The sequence below is a fragment of the Anolis carolinensis genome, chromosome 2 (assembly GCF_035594765.1).
Source record: "Anolis carolinensis isolate JA03-04 chromosome 2, rAnoCar3.1.pri, whole genome shotgun sequence".
Lineage (NCBI taxonomy): Eukaryota > Metazoa > Chordata > Lepidosauria > Squamata > Dactyloidae > Anolis > Anolis carolinensis.
In genome coordinates this window covers 252,571,773-252,591,083 of record NC_085842.1, presented here as the reverse complement: position 1 = coordinate 252,591,083, position 19,311 = coordinate 252,571,773, and the positions used below count along the sequence as shown (strand labels likewise).

At 39.6% G+C, this 19,311-nt stretch overlaps 1 protein-coding gene across 1 annotated transcript; it reads left to right on the top strand.

The window, feature by feature from the left end:
* Positions 1–268: 268 nt before the first annotated feature.
* Positions 269–18,346, top strand: LOC100561550 (fructose-1,6-bisphosphatase 1). The gene is made up of 7 exons (XM_003216452.4): positions 269–518; positions 7,676–7,838; positions 10,037–10,129; positions 11,672–11,812; positions 15,341–15,478; positions 16,575–16,694; positions 17,892–18,346. The coding sequence occupies exons 1-7, from the start codon at positions 349–351 to the stop codon at positions 18,081–18,083; spliced, it is 1,017 nt and encodes a 338-aa protein (XP_003216500.3). The 5' UTR covers positions 269–348; the 3' UTR covers positions 18,084–18,346.
* The last annotated feature ends 965 nt before the right edge of the window (positions 18,347–19,311 follow it).

The following is a 19,311-nucleotide window of genomic DNA, read 5'->3' as shown; positions in this document are numbered from 1 at the left end:
CAGTTTGGCATCGCTTTTAACTGCTATGGCTAAAGGCTATGGAATCATGGGAGGTCTTTAGCTTCTTCTACCACTGGTGCCTCAGCAAAGGACAACTCACATTGCGCCAGGACAGTCAAAACGGTGTCTAGCTAGAAGGTAGAGGGGGTCCTTGTTGTATTACCGCCAATAGGCCCGCAAAGGAGGCGTCTTCCCCCGCGCGGGATGCGGATTGGGTCTCTCGTGGCCGCTCCTCCTCTCTGTGGCCCGTGTTCCGGGTCTTTAAAGGAAGCGCGGCTGGTGGAGGCTCTCCTCCGTGGACGGGACTGGGCTTCTCGGGCTGCGCTCTGCTCCCACTCCTTCGCCACCATGACCGACCGCTCCACCTTCGACACCAATGTGACCACGCTGACGCGCTTCGTGATGGAGGAAGGGCGCAAGGCCAAGGGCACCGGGGAGCTCACCCAGCTGCTCAACTCCCTCTGCACCGCCGTCAAGGCCATCTCCACCGCCGTGCGCAAGGCGGGCATCGCCAACCTGTGAGTGAGTGGGCAAATGGGCTCTCTTTATGGAGCTAGAGTCCAGCTCCTATCATCCCTGGCCATGCCAGATAGTGCGAGCTTCACCTTCAAGCAGGCATGGGCCAACTTGGGCCCTCGGGGTGTTTTGGATTTCAACTCCCCCCATTCCTAACAGCTTAAGCGGCTGAGGGGGAAAAGGAAAGGACCTGAGGCTGTTAGGAATGGGGGGAGTTGAAATCCAAAACACCCCGAGGGCCCAAGTTGGCCCATGCCTGGTGTAAATGCACCCACATGTCGAAGTTCCAGGGTGGGAGAAGGAAATCTTGTCTGTTGGAGACCAGTGTGAATGTTCCAATTAATCACCTTGCTTAGCATTGAAGAGCCTTGCACTTTCAAAGCCTGGCTGATTCCTGTCTGGGGGAATCATGGGGAAAAGGAGTCTCCACTACAGCTTTCTCACCAATCCTTGTTTCACATCAAAACAAAAAAATTCAAAATCTAATTACCACAATCTTGAAATATTTTGAACAGCAAAACAAACACTTAAGTAAAGGTAAAGGTTTTCCCCATGTCTGACTCGGGGGGGTTGGTGCTCATCTCCATTTCTAAGCCAAAGAGCCGGCGTTGTCCATAGACACCTCCAAGGTATTGTGGCCGGCATGACCGCATGGAGCGCCATTACCTTATCGTCGGAGCGGTACCTATTGATCTACTCACATTGGCATGCTTTCGAACTGTTAAGTTGGCTGAAGCTGGAGCTAACAGCGGGTGCTCACTCCGCTCCCGGGATTTGAACCTGGGACCTTTCGGTCTGCAAGTTCAGCAGCTCAGTTCTTTAACACACTTCGCCACCACTTACAGGAGTATTAATCCTATCCCTATGCTATCCAAAACTAAAAAAAATTGTCTGGAGTTACACTTGAACATGTTCCTGTTCTGACTTGTATGCAAATTTAACTTAAGAACAAACCTACAGGACCTATCTTGCTTGTAACGCAGGGACTGCTTGTATACTCTTTTTCAGGCCCTTTCCACAAAGCTGAATAAAACCCCACATTATCTCCTTTGAACTGGAATATATGGCAGTGTGGACTCAGATAGCCCAGTTGTGGGATTTTCTGCCTTGATATTCTGGGTTACATGTCTGTGTGGAAAGGCCCTTGGAGAGTGGAGGTGAGAAGAAAAAGGTGGTGGCTAAAGGAAGAGCATCATTCTAGGTGTCACATTGTGCCCAGTCCTTTCTGCTGCATCACCAAACTCTGTCTAAGATCCCAACATCCTTGTCTTCTTCTTAAAGGGATGAGTGCAAAATTCAGCATTGGAACCCATTAGGAGACATTAAGGATCTAAATACAGTAGAGTCTCACTTATCCAAGACTCGCTTATCCAAGGTTCTGGATTATCCAATGCATTTTTGTAGTCAATGTTTTCAATATATCATGATATTTTGGTGCTAAATTCATAAATACAGTAATTACAACATAACATTACTGCGTATTGAACTACTTTTTCTGCCAAATTTGTTGTCTAACATGATGTTTTGGTGCTTAATTTGTAAAATCATAACCTAATTTGATGTTTAATAGGCTTTTCCTTAATCTCTCCTTATTATCCAACATATTCTCTTATCCAAGGTTCTGCCGGCCCATTTAGCTTGGATAAGTGAGACTCTACTGTACTGTAATAGGTTGTCAAGTCTAGAGTAAAACCATTGAATCAACTAAATTTGACAGTGTGTTGCCTCAGCATTTAACAGCCGAGTACAGATTGAACAGGGGCTCAGCTTGAGTAGTCGTGTATGAAATGCTTGGCACCAAAATTGTTTTGCTTTGTAATACCTCTATTTGCATATATATGCATATTAAGATGTCTTGGAGATAAGACCCAAGTTAAACACGAAATTTATTTATGTTTTGTATGCACCTCATACACACACATAGCCTAAGGGCAATTTTACAAAATATTTTAATAGTATTATGCATGAACCAATGTTTGTATTTAGTGTATCATCAGAAAGTAGAGAAGGCATTCTCAGCCACGTGTGTGGACAATTTCATATTGTAGAGTATTTCAAAATTCTGGTCAAAGGATGCTCAATCAATATTTCATTTGAGACTTACCCAAAATATTCTAATAGTGATGTAAAGTCAGGGGGAAACCTTTACCTTTACATTAAGTCTAAACGTGTCTGACTTTGGGGGTTGGTGCTCATCTCCATTTTTAAGCCGAAGAGCTGGTGACATCCGTAGGCACCTCCAAGGTCATGTGGCTGGCATGATTGCATGGAGCACTGTTACCTTCCTGCGGTGGTGGTACCTATTGATCTACTCACATTTGCATGTTTTCGAACTGCTAGGTTGACAGAAGCTGGGGCTAACAGCGGGAGCTCACCCCACTCCCCGGATTTGAAATGCTGACATTTCAGTCAGCAAGTTCAGCAGCTCAGTGGTTTAACCTGCTGCGCCACCGAGGGCACCCTAACAGAGGTGTAGTTAATCAGTAATTTAATTAGTAATATGTTTTATTGATTAGCCTTTAACACACACATTTAGCACATACACATTACAACTACAGTTAAAATAAACAAGCTGTTAACAAGGGGTCAAGATCCTGAACCAGATCAAATATCTACATCACCCCTACAATTTACACCAGTCAACTCCAAATATGCAGTTCTCAGCTGAGTTGCTTTAAATAGAAAAAGGGTCGATTTTGGATGATACTTAGCATATATGGTGGATATCTTGATTCCCCTTTTCATTGTCATTGCACTGGCACCATTTGGCTTAGGAACTTGATACTTGTGGGAGAGCACATTTCTATATGTGTCAATCTCAATATGAGTTTTTCCTTAGGTAACTCTTCTATTTCCCACTAGTGAGAGCAATATATGGAGTGAAGACATAGCCATTTCAGCTGTGGCACCCCCATTTTGGAAGGTCCTCCCATTGGACCCCCAATTGTCAGCAAAACTGCTTTCATGTATGTGCCACATTAAAACATGGCTATTTATTAAAGCCTTTGGACCTTGTTGGTATACCCTAAACAGAATGCCCAAGGGCATTAAACATATTGATTATCTATCTATACACATTAAAAAGTGAAAATGTGTATGTATGTATGTGGCAGGGGTGTCCCCTTACACAGACAGCCTCTGGCCTCCACAAACAGCTTAAACCCAGTGTTGAGGAGCCACCAGTGACCCTCCCTCCAAGGACATTGCAGGTTACAGTGAGCACATCCCAGAGTTCATTTCTTTCTCCATTGGTATGGAATTTGCATGACCCCACCAACTCCTTCTCCCTTAACCCTTTCCTACCTTTTCTTATGGCACCCAGCAAACAGGATTAGCAACTGAACAGACTGGAGGGGTTTGGGGGACTGACTCAACAGGATGGAAGTTGTAATTCATCTTGCATCAAGACACAGCACTGTGACCCCCCTTGACCAGCTGAACATACTGCAGGCGTTTGGGGGAAAATGACCTTTGTTTTGGGAGTTGTAGTTCACCCTTATCCAGAGAGCACTGAACCCAGCCGATGTCGGATCTGCACCAAACCTGGCACACAGACCCAACATGACTAACTTTGAATATTTGTGTGGTTTGGGGAGGATTGATCAACAGTTCTGGGAACTGTAGTTCACCCACATTGTTATGTATTTTCTAATGGGAACATTCATAAAAAACAAAATCAGAGACTGACTTTTTTCTAAGACATAGTGTTACTAATTTACTAAATGATATTACCTAACACCCCGAAACAAACAATGCTTTTTTCAAATAACCCAACCCGGACACCGCTGGGTATCCAAGCTAGTAAATTAATAAACTTGGAATGTGGACTGCGGATTGCTTTATTCAGAGCAAGACATATAGACCTCTTATCAGTAGTTAAAGGGGGATTCTGAAAACAGGTTTGTAGCAGTTTCTAGCTAATAATAAAATAAATATAAATGACACAAGAGACCCAAATCTGTCTTCCAGGTAGGGAAATGATAGGATTTGTAGTTCAGCATATGTAGATTTGCCATGAAACAAAAAGTGGGTTATATTTGCAGTATACATTGCAATCCTATACAGTGGTCAGTCCTTCTGAATTAAATAAACCTAATTCTGAGGTAAATAGGAATAAGAGTTCAGTCTTGGGCCCCTTCTATATGGTAATGTTTCTTTTTTTGGAATAGGGCGCTGAAAACATGTGTTTTTTTCTGTCTTATTAAATAGAACAAAATCTCTTTTGTAATGCACATTACACCAATAAATATTATATGCCCACATCCGCTTAAGTGTGCTTCCTCTCTCATGAGCAAGTTATGATGCAAACGTAACCGTTTATAACTCAATCTTCGTAGTAATACCATGAAGAAACCAGTGTTGACACAATTCTTCATCTGTAGCTTTGTTTGGACATAGTTCTTTACCACTCTTACTCATTCAGTTATGTTGTTCCTTCCCCTTTCCTCCAGTGCAGCTCATTTTAAAAAAGCTGAGCCAACACAGTAGCAGTTTGCACTACTGTTGATATACTGTGACCCACTTATCAGTTTAAGATTGGATTAATGTGTTACTGAGACATCTCATACTATGAGATACTTGATCAAATTCCTTGATCAAATTCACATTACCTCTTTAAGGCTCTATATTTTAATTTTGGTAGAGATTAATCATAACTAGGATACTGAAATATTCTAAATACAGGTAGTCCCCAAATTATGAACAAGATAGGTTTTGCAGGTTTGTTCTTAAGGTGAATTTGTTTGTAAGTTGGAACAGGTACTTTAAAAAGTGTAACTATACACACACATACATATACAGATATATGTATGTATATTGTTTGTATGTATGTATATATGTGTGTATGTACTAGAGATGTGCGTGAACATTTTTCCTTCGTTTCCTTCGTGCTATCGTTTTGTTTCGACCATTCATCTACACAAAACAATGACAACATTTTTGTAGGAAACAAGAGGTGAGACAAAAATGAAAGCCACACAGTCATCGTGCTTGCTTTTGTTTTCCTTTCGTTTCGACCGTGTAACAATAAGCAGATACTGACAGAGGGCTGCTTTCCCTTTACAGCTGATGTGTACCAATGGGTGTTAATAATAATATTAATATAAATAATGATAGTTATTCTGGCACCCTAAGTTGAGTCTGGGAGAGGAGTGCCTCCCCATGACAGCTGCTGTGTGCCAACAGGTGTTAATAATAATATTATTAATACCAATAGTACTCTGGGGAAGACCCAAATGTTTTAAAAGTTGGTGGACTAAAAGGGGTCAAAATGCCTTCCATAAAACCAAGGGGGGTGGGGGGTGAGCCTCAGAAGCCCTTCCATTGCCGCCAATGGCATGAAAATTTTCGTGTTTTTCGTTAGCCAGACAAAAATTTGTGTCATAGGCAGCTCATTTTTGTTAGCGGGAACCAAATATGAAAATGAGATGACACGAATGAAACAACACAAAACTATAGCAATTTCATATAAAAGTACACTAGTGTCTATATACACACATACATATACATACTTAAACACATGCATGCATACATACATACAAGCTTTCCATAGCATACGGAAGGGCTAACATCCCTTGTCTTGCTGTCTGTGCCCCTGTTGAGAAGATTTCACCTCATTTTCTGTCCCTGTGAGAATTGGATTTTGAAAAAATTGGCTTGTTGAGAAAACAAGGATTGATGATAAAGCTTCAGTAGAGACACCTTTTCCCATGACAACTCCTCCAGGAGTGAATTTCCCTTTTGAGGGGTAGATTTCTCTTACTTCCTGTTGTCTCACCTCCATTCTTAGCTACGAGTTGTTTGTAAATCAAATGTTTGTAACTCTGGGACTGCCTGTACTTACATGAAGGGGAACAAGTTGCTTATACTGCAATGATTTTTCAGAGGAATCCACACGTAAGCTTTAGCCTTTGCCCGGCATTGTTGCTTTAGAGATAGCTAGTATTTACAGTTCAAGGTACATTTCATGTAGCATCAGCATATCTTTGTTATTCGCATGTGGACTTTCCAAATAAATTCAACAATGAAATGGCTCCTGAAGGCTGAAGATAGGCAAAACCCATCACTTGTCCCCTTAGCTTTCCAGCTGAAATCAATTGGACTTAAAATGACTTCTTTAACTGTTGCAGAATATTGATTTTTTTAATCAAAATCCTATTGATTTCAGTTGGAAAGCTAAGTGTGTTCTTTGCTCCAGGGGAATCTTTTTAGAGAATGAAAGTAACACTGTTGTCATCTTCTACATCTGTTATAAGTTGTTGTAGAAAAAAAAAATCCTATCAAAATATTATCCTTTTTTCTTGCTGAAACAATTGCAGTTATTAGCAGTTTGTGAATAAATTTGCTAGGAATAAACAAAATACTTCTGGCTGCCCTTCCACAAAGCCATATAACCCAAAATACCAAAGCAGAAAATCCCACAATATCTGCTTTGAACTGAATTATCTGAGTCCACACTGCCATATATCCCAGTTCAAAGCAGAAAATGTGGGATTTTATTCAGCTGTGTGGAAGGGGCCTGGGAGTTGTTTTGAGTCCATAAGCTTTAAAATGAAAAGTAAGAAGAAACAAGTGAGGTTACAAAAGAAATTTGAATACAGGATAGTGACTGATGTCACATACTTGTTTGTGTTTAGATGTCAGTCTAAACATGAACAGGGAATTTTCAGCCTTCTAGATGTGGATGATTTAATATTACACTGATATATCACATACTGCGGGGATGGTTATAGCTGGTAAGAATGGAAATTCAATAACGTCTGAAATGCCACAGGTTCCATATGCTGTTTTGCGGGTATATAATTCATTTCCCATTGGGCCCTGAGTTCAGGTATTTTTTTCCTCATTCTCCAGCCTGATTATGAAAAATTTAAAAACATATGCCTCAGATTAGAGTAATAGTAACATGTTGTGTGATCCAAACCCAACAAATTGTGGTTAATCTTTATAACCTTTATAATTTGTTTTAAAGGTGGTGTTTTTTTTTAAAGTAAACCACAGCTTAGGGGTCAGATGATATCAAGACACAAAGTCCCTTGTGGTCTTAGTGGGATCTCTGTGTCATGTTTGATAAAAGTGTGGTAAGACTTAGCCCTTCCTTTTTGATACAAGAAAATGCTTTGATGCTTGATTTGCTTCTGTTCTTCTCATCTTCCTTCAGTTATGGAATGGCTGGTTCTACCAATGTAACAGGAGATCAAGTAAAGAAATTAGATGTCCTTTCCAACGACATGGTGATCAACATGCTCAAGTCATCTTTCACAACTTGTGTAATTGTGTCAGAAGAAAACCCTAATGCAATCATAGTGGAAGAAGACAAACAAGTCAGTGTATTTTGCTTACCTTCAAAGCAGCATTGAGCAACATCTGCCTTTTAAACATGTAAAAATTAACCTAGATACAAACTCCAAAGGACAAAGGGCAACTGGATTTTCAATCCATAATACCGAGTTCAGTTCTGTTGACAGTAGTCATCGAGTTGTCAAAGGCTTTCATGGCTGGAATCACTGGATTGTTGTGAGCTTTCCGGGCTGTGTGGCTATGTTCCAGAAACATTTTCTTCTGATGTTTCGCCCACATCTATGGCAGGCATCCTCAGAGGTTGTGAGGTCACAACCTCAGAGGATGCCTGACATAGATGTGGGCAAAACGTCAGAAGAAAATGTTTCTGGAATATGGCCATACAGTCTGGGAAACTCACAGCAACCCAGTAGTCATAGACAATACAAGAAAAATATAGGGATCCTTATCCTACATTTCTGCCATAATGTTGATTCACGAGCTGGAATGGCTTTTCAAGTGAAGAATAATTGGTCAGGAGAAAATATTTAATTACTTCTGTCGTTGTTGATGCTCCACTTTCTGTGCCCCCATGCTATATCATTTTTAAAACCCTATTGATCCTATTTGTCAAAACGAAAACTGAATTGGACTAAAGGAAAACTGCCTCAAGGAATTATTTTCAGGTTTGAAAGCTTGTAAGTGCAGAATATATTAAGCTTCATTTCCATTATCTGATCCTGTTATCCATTACCGTGGCATATTTAGAGTTGGAATCATTTGATGCTAGGATATCTCGGGCAACTACACTGCCTTATAAAACCCATATCTGCTTTGAACTGGATTATGAGCAGTGTAGACTCAGATAATCCAGCTCAAAGCAGATAATATACAGTAGATTATATGTGTTGATAATCTGAATTATATGGCAGTGTAGATCCGCCTTAGTTGAAGTCAAAGTAAAAGTTTTTCACTGTCACCTTGTGCTCCCATTTCCTGGGTGGCAGCAAACCTTCATACATCCAGTGTTATCTAAGGAAGTTATGGATAAACCATGTGGAAGTAGAACTAATTTCTATTAAGCATTGGCTCCCAGTCTGAACTTCACTTTCCCTTGACTGGACAATTGGACAAAGAGGTGAATCTTTCCTTTTTCTCCCTTGATCTGTACCAACTTTTACATGTCAGTGAACAGTTAATCCCAATACAAACAATCCCCAAGTTATGAACAAGATAGATTCTGTAGGTTTGTTTTTAAGCTGAATTTGCATGTAGAGATAGAGATATACCAGTAGCTTTGGATAGCACAAACAAGAGTTAGCATTTTTGTGGTGTTTGTTTTGATATCTGTGCCCCTGTTCAGAAGATTTCGCCTCACTTTCTGTCCCTGTGAAAATTGGACTTTGAAAAACGTGGCTTGTTATGGAAACAAGGATTAGTGATAAAGCTTTGGTTGAGACACTTTTCCCAATGATAACTCTTTCAAGAATGAATTTCTCTTCCTAGAGGTAGATTTTTCTCATTTGCTGTTTTCTTATCCCCATTCTTAACTATGAGTCATTTATAAGTCAGATGTTTGTAACTCAGGGATTGCCTGCAATAGTTTGCCATGTCTAAATTAAGAATTACCACCTCTAAATCACAAACTGGTCAGAAATGCTTAAACTAGATTAGCAATGCATAGGTGGCATGCCCTTCACCTGTTTTTACAACCATCATTCACATCACCAATTTTTGGTAGCAGCAGAACACTGCTGTTTATCTGTAAAGCTGAATATGAGAGGAGCAATCATTTTATTTCAAAGATGAATATAATTTCCAGGTGTGCTTTCTAGATAGAAAACAAAACATGTAGACACTAAAAACAATGTTTTTTAGTGTAAATTGCAACATAACATTAAAAAATGGGAGAAATATTGTTAGCTGCCCTCTCTAGAATTTCCCATCCCTCAAATACCAGTTATGTACTTCTCCCAAATGGCAGCTGCAAGCAGCATAGCATCACACTTAGTACACTTGCATGCAGCCAGAGGTTTGGGAAGGTGACAATAAGCAATAAAATTGCACCTCTTGCCCAGTTGCCCACCTCAACTTTCTGTGATTTGGTGAAATTTTAGCTTTAGTTTGGTGAAATTTTCGTCAATTAAATCATGTTGATAGGTGAGAATATTATAGTAATAAAGCAAGCTCAAAATTACATGACTATCTGTTATAATTGTATCTAACTGCTTTCTGTTTATAGGGCAAATACATAGTCTGCATGGATCCGCTTGACGGCTCTTCTAACATCGATTGCCTTGTTTCTATTGGAACCATTTTTGCTATCTATAGAAAGGTAGAGCATGTCATTGTTAATATTTGCTTGTCCAAATTGTGAAGTAATATGTGTAAGTCTAAAAAATATGCAGCTTTGAGGGCTAATATGAACTTTCTCAAATACTTAGAAGCAGCAAGGGTTAACTGACAAGAATTGTCAACATGGTTGGACTGAACCAAATCAAAATGGTTTCTCCCAACTTGCAATAAGATGATATGAAGTTCCATGGCATAGAAACGTGTTGCCATTTGGCCTCTTAAAAGAGAGGAAGTAGTTTGCAAACTGACTGCAAAATCACAGTGCAATCTTCAAACCACTTGAGCCATTAAGTAATTAATTTCAATGGGGACCATACTTGCACAAATAGTTGGAAGATGGCCAGCTTATAACAGGCAGGTGCCCTGCTTGGAGAAGACCTGAAATTCTGGATTGACATGTTTGCAAAAATGCCCGTTGAACACACCCTGCTATTTGTTTTTCTTATCCAGGTTCTAGGATTTGATGTGTACTCTAAAGTACATATATGCTCTGGTGATCTGCCAGTTAGCATTGTCCAAACTGCAAATCAAGGGGTAAAATAAAGTCAGTGAGTGTAAAGTTGACAGGCTCAGCTGTCTAATACTGTACTGATCTTTACTGAGATAACTCTGTCAGGGAGGGGAAGTTTAATGCCTAATCCCCCCTTTTATCTTAAATTTCAATAATAATAATAGCCTTTTCTCTACACCAAAGGTGGACTCCCTGATGAAAACTGTTTTTAGCTACACTGGAGGGAAGGGACAACTGAATTTATAAGTAAATCTGCTATCAAATCATAATAAAATGTTTAAAGATTAACATGATAATAATAACTTTATTTCTTACCCATCTCCCCCTGTGGTTTGAGGCTGTTTACAACAATTAAAAAACATGACCTTTGCAAAAATTCAACAAATACACATATTTCTCTAAAAGATCCACATTAAAACTGCATTTTTATAATACATAAAACAGACATCAAACAAAGGACACAAGTTTAAGATTCATAGATTTAAATAAGAAGCATATGGTCACCATTGTTCCCTTTAAGAATAATGACATCACAGTCTGTCACTTGTGTTGGTTTTGGCATCTTAGGTTGTTAAGAGGTTTTCAGTAGCCTTACCAGTTCTATCCCAACATCCTTGTGTTTCAGTCTTAATTCAAATTTTCACCATTTTTTAATTGTGATTGTGGGAAACTGAACATGATTTTTTTTTGTATCTATGGAACAGAGATAAATTTCTCAGAGCTACTGCTGAAAATGCTGCACTAGACAGATCTCTTTCTTAAGTGGCTTTTTAGAAAGAAGAAAGCTCTCAATGAAATCTTAAAAAGCAGTGTTTCTCAAACTGTGCTCCTCCTGGTGTTTTGGATTTCAGCTCTGAGAAATGCCAGCCAGCTTCCCAGCTATTGGGAATTGTGGGAGCTAAAGTCCAAAACATCTGGAGGAGCATAGTTTAAGAAACTTTGACTTCGGTTAGAACCCAAAGACACTTGACTTCTGGATTTGAAGGGGTTTTTCTCTCTCTCTTCCTCCAGGTTTCTCCTGGCGCACCTTCTGAGAAAGATGCTCTGCAGCCCGGGCGCAATCTTGTAGCCTCTGGCTATGCCCTCTATGGCAGTGCCACCATGCTTGTCTTGGCTCTGGAATGTGGCGTCAACTGCTTTATGCTGGATCCGGTAAGCCATTTAAATAATGTTCTATGAAAAAGTGTGTGTTTTTAATGCTATGACAAAATCTCCAATGAGATTGTTATTGTTTATTAAAAAAAACCAGTAGGGTTTTCCAAAAGGAAACAAAGCTGATTCTGCTTACAAAATGTCAAGTAGCATTTGAAGGGAGCCAACTGAGTTGTATGTCAAAGAAAAAATAGGGTTGTTGTGTGTTTTCCGGGCTGTATGGCCATGTTCCAGAAGTATTCTCTCCTGACGTTTCGCCCACATCTATGGCAGGCATCCTCAGAGGTTGGGAGGTATGTGAAAAAATAGCTTATTGACTTTGGATCCTACATTCAAAGATTTGCATAGCCTTGGTTTTGCAGCCTTGGTTTTGAGGATACGATTAGCTCTAACCATCCTCCTGAGCCATCTGACCAGTCCTGGTGTCATCTCCACTTTCCACAGCCTCCCTTCAGTTCCAGTATTAAGGCCAAACACAGGGAAGACCTGCTCTCAGTTTTGTCCTCAAAAGTAAACATGATCGACCCAGTATGGATTGGGAGCATGTTATTGGTTATAGAAGGCATTACATTTTGTCCTTTGTTGCCATTCGTATTTACAGTAGAGTCTCACTTATCCAACACTTGCTTATCCAACGTTCTGGATTATCCAACGCATTTTTGTAGTCAATGTTTTCAATATATCGTGATATTTTGGTGCGAAATTCGTAAATACAGTAATTACTACGTAGCATTACTGCGTATTGAACTACTTTTTCTGTCAAATTTGTTGTATAGCATGATGTTTTGGTGCTTAATTTGTAAAATCATAACCTAATTTGATATTTAATAGGCTTCTCTTTAATGTCTCCTTATTATCCAACATATTCGCTTATCCAACGTTCTGCTGGCCCGTTTATGTTGGATAAGTGAGACTCTACTGTATAAGGGTGGTATCTTCTATTGGCGTTAGGAAAAAAGCTTCAATTGAAACAAATAGGGGGTGTATTTTTATGCAAATGGATGCTGTGGGACCCTAATATGAACTGGAGGTAAACAGTCCTCTGTTTTTGTTTGAATATGGAAAAGACAACAAATTGAGCTGCAAACTATCTATTAATGATAAAGTGCTGTTTTCATACTTCAAAAACATATAGTTTTTAGGAATTTTAGAATTTAAAGTGGCACCCTTAACATTGTTGTTGTTAGCCTTAAAGTCATTTCCAATATTGTGACCCTCAGCTAAACTTATCAAGTGGTCTTTTGTGGCTAAGGGGTTCCCATAGCTGAGTGAGGATTCCAACACCTTTTCTTCAGAGACCAAGTTCAGTACTCAAAACCATATATTAGGTTGGTTCTTTTTACTCTGCAGCTGTTTTTAAACAAGGGAGTCATCTTTTAATCTTTATCTAACCAAAATAATGTTAACAAATGTTCTTGTGCACTTTCAGATTGCAACCTGATGTCTTAAAAAGAGTAAGTGTGGTGACGCTATGTGTGTGTGACACCTTAAACATCCCGAAAACCCTTCACCTTTTAATGTCTGCAATAGTGTGCATGTAGTGCATAGTTTTCATAGCTTTAATGAGAACTACTTTTTGCTTAGGAGAAGCAACATTCACCAGGTTTCTTTGAATGTCACATTATCTGTTTATATCTGAGGAGCTGGAGTTTGATTAATTCCAGGTTCTGTTACTTGAACCTGGAATTCTCCATTGTCTGAGCAGTAAGTTCTGTCAAAATGTGTGTGTTTACAGTGCAAATTGGCAGTAATACCAATTGCACTGATAGTGCAATTCCATCTTGAACATTCAAAATTGGCAAAATTGTGCATCCTAGCCATTAAGCAGCAATCCTGCCTTCCCTCATTTTAGGCTGGATCTGCCCTGCCATATAATCCAGATTATTGAATCAGATAATCCAGTTCAAAGCAGGTAATATGGATTTTATATGGCAGTGTAGATGGGCCTTAGGCATTCAGTTTGTTAGCCGCATGAGTTTGAGAAGGTGTTCAGGAGTGATTTTTCACCATACTCTTCTAAAAGATTTCTGTGTTTCATAGATAAGAGTGCACCAAAGAAACAACCCAGTGATAAAAATGTCTGTGGTGGTCAAAAAAGATATGCAATATCCCCGGAAGAGAAACTTGATGTGAACAAGTGTTTCGAATGAAATGGATCCATGTTGTGCATTATAGGCAAAGTTGTATTGCAGGGACTAAGGCCCTATCTATGCTGCCATTTAAAATCCAGATTACAGTACTTGCTTTGAACTGGATTATATGATTCTACACTCCATTTAATCCATTTCAAAGCAAATAATCTGGATTTTACATGGTAGTGTAGATGAGGCCAAAATTCAGTGCAAGCAAATTTAGATCATGTATGAAGAACATAGAAGAGATAGCCCTTTTTTATTAAATAAATTAACTGAAGAAGAAGGCTACAACTTGGATCAGATTTAATGTTGATAAAACAAGGTTATACTGGAAGTGTATAACATCCAGAACATATATTTCTGAGAGTGAAGCCCACAACTCTTGTTTCGAAGCTCCAAAATAATGTATTGCTTGATTCAAATGCTAGCAGTGATTTGAAGTTGAATCCTGTGGTTGTTTATTACTTTGCACCATACGTGCTTTAAAAGCCAACTTTAGGTGTACATTTTAGATCAAGGATAATAGGGCAGTTTTTCAAATCTCTTAATATTTTTGAAGGCACTGTTAGAAAATATTGCAAGAAGAAGAATGTGGGTTTTAAAATTCCCCTTCTTTTGGACAATGTACCGAAGTCTTCTCATAATTGCTGAGCTTTGGAATCCCATTAAGATGATATTTATACCACCAAAAAACCTTCTTTACTACAATCAGGGAGTTACATCAGCCACAGAAGATGACAAGCTAAGTGTGATTTCAGAAGGGTTTTAACATAATGAAGGGCATCAGCATCATTCTAGTGGCTTCGGGTGATGTCACTAAAGACACACACACACATATTTGAGATCTGCACCTAACCCTGTTTTCCCCATAAGTTCTTTTTTAAGAGCATTAATTACTATAACACACACTTTTAAAAGGAACACAGCTATCCCTTTATGGCAGAACTTACTGTATGTCTGAAATAGCTGCATGAAACTTGTTCTTTGTTTGTTCCATTTAGCTATTAGAGTTTTATGCCTTATGTATGTAGTAGCAACTTTGTTAAATAACCACAAAAGCATAAGCATCACTTAGGTTTAATATGGACAAGATTTATATGACTGTTCAAACAGGAACTGTGCTAGGAGTCCTCTGTTATTGCCACAGGTGTTCCTAATTGCTTGTAAAGTTCTCATGGGAATTACAAAATATTAATGTATTTGAAGTGATGGTGTACCTTGTCTAACATGTCCATATACTGGTATATAAAAATGCAATATTATGCCGATAGTTACGTGTCTTAAAATCATTTTGCCTTTTTGTTGCTGTTGTTAAGTTGTACATGGAATTTGCTTGGCTGTAAAGTGTTTGCAATGAGGATGCAAATGATGTTTTTCCTCTTTTAAATGCTAGGCAATTGGGGAATTCATTTTGGTCAACAGAGATGTAAAAATAAAGAAAAAAGGAAACATCTTCAGCCTCAATGAAGGATATGCTGCATACTTTGATCCTGCTGTCACTGAATACCTTAAGCAGAAGAAATTTCCTCAGGTAATCTTCTGCTAATAGATTTGGTATCAAGATACACAGGAAGTCGCTGTGGGTTGAAATATGACATTATATTAATTGTCTCCATCTGTACATATGAATCCAGTCCTGTGGATTTCATCCAATCCTCTGGGTCTTAGCAGTCCAGTCTTCGGAGCAACCTTGGTTTCTGCTGCTCCAGAGATTAAGAATCAAACTAATGGATTTGCATGCTTTTCCTGCCATTTAGAGATTTTTAAATTTTAGGAGATGCCTTAAATATACTCTTCCAGTATATTGACTTCTCATCCTATCTCCTACTGCTTTGCCCTTTCATTTGGCCAGCAGATACGATTGTAGGGTGTGTATGAGGAACTTCTCTATAGTGTAGTGAAGGAAAACTACAGGAAAGGAGATGCCACCTGAACATTGGGAAGAACTTCCTAACTCTGAGAGCTGTTCAGCAGTGGAACTCTCTACCTCGGAGTGTGGTGGAGGCTCCTTCTTTGGAGGCTTTTAAACAGAGACTGGGTGGCCTCTGTTGGAGGTGCTTTGAATGTGATTTTCCTACTTCTTGGCAGGGGGTTGGACTGTATGGCCCACAATGTCTGTTTCAACTCTATGAACATGAGGATAGTCTGCTGGATTGTGCTTCTTCTGTTCCTTGGGTTGCCTTTTGTTTTTCAAACATGACAAAATGAGGGTGTTAGGAGTCATTTGATGGCACTGCTTTTTCGAAATGGAGTGCAATGGGATGGGTGCAGCCCTTCAGTATCTCCTGGGGACCAGCACAGCCCCCTGACCCTTGACTCCTGACAGTTGCCCAGATGTTGTCAATAGATGTCCTGTTCTAACATGGTATTATGGTATCCAGTAAGGAAGAAACAAATTCCAGTGGTTTTCTGTACTGGTCCTGAACAGGGAGAACTGCTATCAACTCAAAATCCATTGAGAAGATTCTATGCAGGATTCCCAGATCTGCTGTTCTGGTATTAGACCTTTGGCTGTGCTCACTTAGGTTAATGGAAACTGAAATCCAGCATGTCTGAAAATATCTCTCTGGGAAATCTTAAAGGAAACATTTATTCTAATGTATCATTTTGTCCAATTTTTATCCTAGGATGGTAGCTCCCCATACGGAAGCCGATACATAGGTTCCATGGTTGCTGATGTGCATCGTACGCTGGTGTATGGAGGAATCTTTCTGTATCCGGCTAATTCAAAGAGTCCCAAGGGAAAGGTAACATAAACATGCCTCCTTTCATATGTGATGTGACTATTGCCTCCACAGTCTAAGCTTGGATCTTCTTCTATGCATGTTGGTGGGTTTTCTATCATGCTGCTGTGAGCAAGACCCTACACACAGTGTGAAGTGATGAAAATCCCAAGGGGAACATTTGTCTTGTTCCTGGTACAGAAGATACTTGCTTTTAATCCAATATTGGAAATCTGTTTCTCCAGTCCTTTTTCACCATCCCTCTAATGCCAATGATGCTTGTTTCTAGCTAGATAGGGGACTAGGAGATGGGGTGTGTGTTTAAAAAACATTTTGTCTGCAACTTTGTTGTGCAAAACATGCCTATATGATTTCAGGTATATAGGCAAGGATCACATTTTAACTGCCTTTCTGCATTACAAATTACGATCAGATACACTTTCCCAGATCATAGTTCGAATGGGAAGGGCTGTTGTTACCCAGCAAATAACTTTAATCTGAATATTGAAACTCTTTCAATATTTGGTTCAGTTTGTAGATAAGCAGTTACTCATTTACACAGAATGTCACAAACAGTACATTTCTCATTGCAGTACTTGAAAATAGAACAGGATTTCTTGTTTATACCGTTAATAGTGCTGGTTTTCTTTTATAATTTCATTTATAAAACCTGCATGTAACTAGTCTTACATGCTTACGTGTAGCCTATCTACAATCTGCTCAAGGTTGCATATGCCATTTTCTAATTCCATTTTATGTTCCTACCAACTTTGTGGGACAGGCTGCAATCTGAAATACGCTGATATTTTTCAAATCTTTGACTGCACTGGAAGTTACTTTGGAGTAAACATAGCTTCATATTTTGAAAAACAGCGAGCTCTTGCCTTTCCATTGGGATCTGATTCCAGGACCCTCCATGGACCGCAAAAACTGGGGATACTCAAGTCTCATTACATGTAAAGACATAGTAAAAGGTCCCTTATTAATGGCAAAATCATGCCATTTGTGTCTCTGCTTTTTGGTGTCTTAAAAGTGTTTTCAAGCCCTGGATTGCTGAATCCATGTATGCAGAATCTGTGGGTACAGAGGATTGGTGATACACAAGGAGCAGGAAACAACCCACAGTGCTTTTGTGTGTGCCAACTCTAACATTAAGTGCTTTCTTGCTTGTACAGTTCTAGCTGACAGCTCTCTTTTCATTTTCAAACTATGTGGTTCCAGCTGAGGCTCCTGTACGAATGCAACCCTATGGCTTTCATCATGGAGAAGGCTGGAGGGCTGGCGACAACGGGCAAGGAAGCAGTTCTGGACATTGTGCCTGAGAACATTCACCAGCGTGTGCCCATTGTCTTGGGTTCTCCTGACGATGTGCAGGAATACCTAGCCGTGGTCAAGAAGCATTCAGCCAAATGAAATGGAGAAAGCAGCTGTTGCATCTCCGACCAAAGTGCCTTACCCACAGACCAAAGACCACACTGCAGCAGTTCTGACTGTGAAGCCATGGATGAAGTTGTTGCAAAAGAGCCATAATGTCACTGTACACAAAAAATGTGATTGATGCCTGTTTTCACTGTGCCATTAAAAGTAAATAGAAGAAAGTGGTGTTTTTTTAATGCACAACTTTAGTAGAATTTTTTGCTTCACATGCCATTTCAATAAAATATCATTGGAGACGATCTGGAAGTTGTATCATGGCTCATTGCTGATTTAACATCCCGGTGGGGACTGCGCAGCTCTTGAGGTGGTGCTTAATGGCAATCCCCATCAGCCCTAACTCTAAGCTATGGCAACGGTGATGATCATCTGTTTCTTCCAAGGAATTGAGAAGTGCAGAGACCACCAATCCCACAACATTCACTTTGTTGAGCGTTTTTCCTATGCAGATTAGGAAAGGGCTTCTTAAACCTTTTCCACTTGTGACCTCATCCCACCTTAGGAATGTTTACATGTTCCCTGGCTTTATAAGTATATGAAATAGGTATGAAATCAAACATTTAATGATAATCAGCATTTTCAGGGCTTGCTAAACAGTCTGGTTTTTCTTTTTTAGGAAGTACAGCTGAAGCATTTTTGCAGAGTTCACTGCAAACATTGCACATGGTTGCTAACAGATCTATCCTATATCTGAAATAACCATTAAGCTGTTTTACTGTTTCCAATTTTTTGTGACTCCCAACTTTGAGCTAAGGGGACCGACCCCATTTGAGGTTGGGACCCACAGTTTAAGAAGCAGTAGGTTGGGGCCTTCTTTGTTCTACTTGTTTGAGATATGATGGCTTGCTCTAGAATTGGGAAAATATCCCACTCACAGTCATAAGTAATCTACATTGGATGAATGGGTTTCATTTGTGGTCATTCACAAAAGAGGATGTTTTAGCTTCCCTCTTGTCCCCTAACCTACCTCAATTTCATACCTACAATGCGAATGGATTTGGGGTAGCAAAGAGAGCAGCTAAATAGGGTTAGAACAAAACACAATAGGTCATTGCACTGAATATTAAACAATATATATAGGTTGTGCTGCCTGTTAGCTGGATCAGGGTCGACATCCTAGTGTTATCCATGTATTTAATAATACAACACCTACAATCCCTGACCATTAGCTTATCCCTACACACACAGACACGAGTGATGTGTGGAA

Excerpts from the sequence above, each read along its gene's own strand:
- LOC100561550 (XM_003216452.4), top strand. The coding sequence starts at position 349 with ATGACCGACCGCTCCACCTTCGACACCAATGTGACCACGCTGACGCGC. Across the intron at positions 10,130-11,671 it reads TTTTTGCTATCTATAGAAAG|GTTTCTCCTGGCGCACCTTC; the intron begins GTAGAGCATGTC and ends CTCTTCCTCCAG. Across the intron at positions 16,695-17,891 it reads CAAAGAGTCCCAAGGGAAAG|CTGAGGCTCCTGTACGAATG; the intron begins GTAACATAAACA and ends ATGTGGTTCCAG.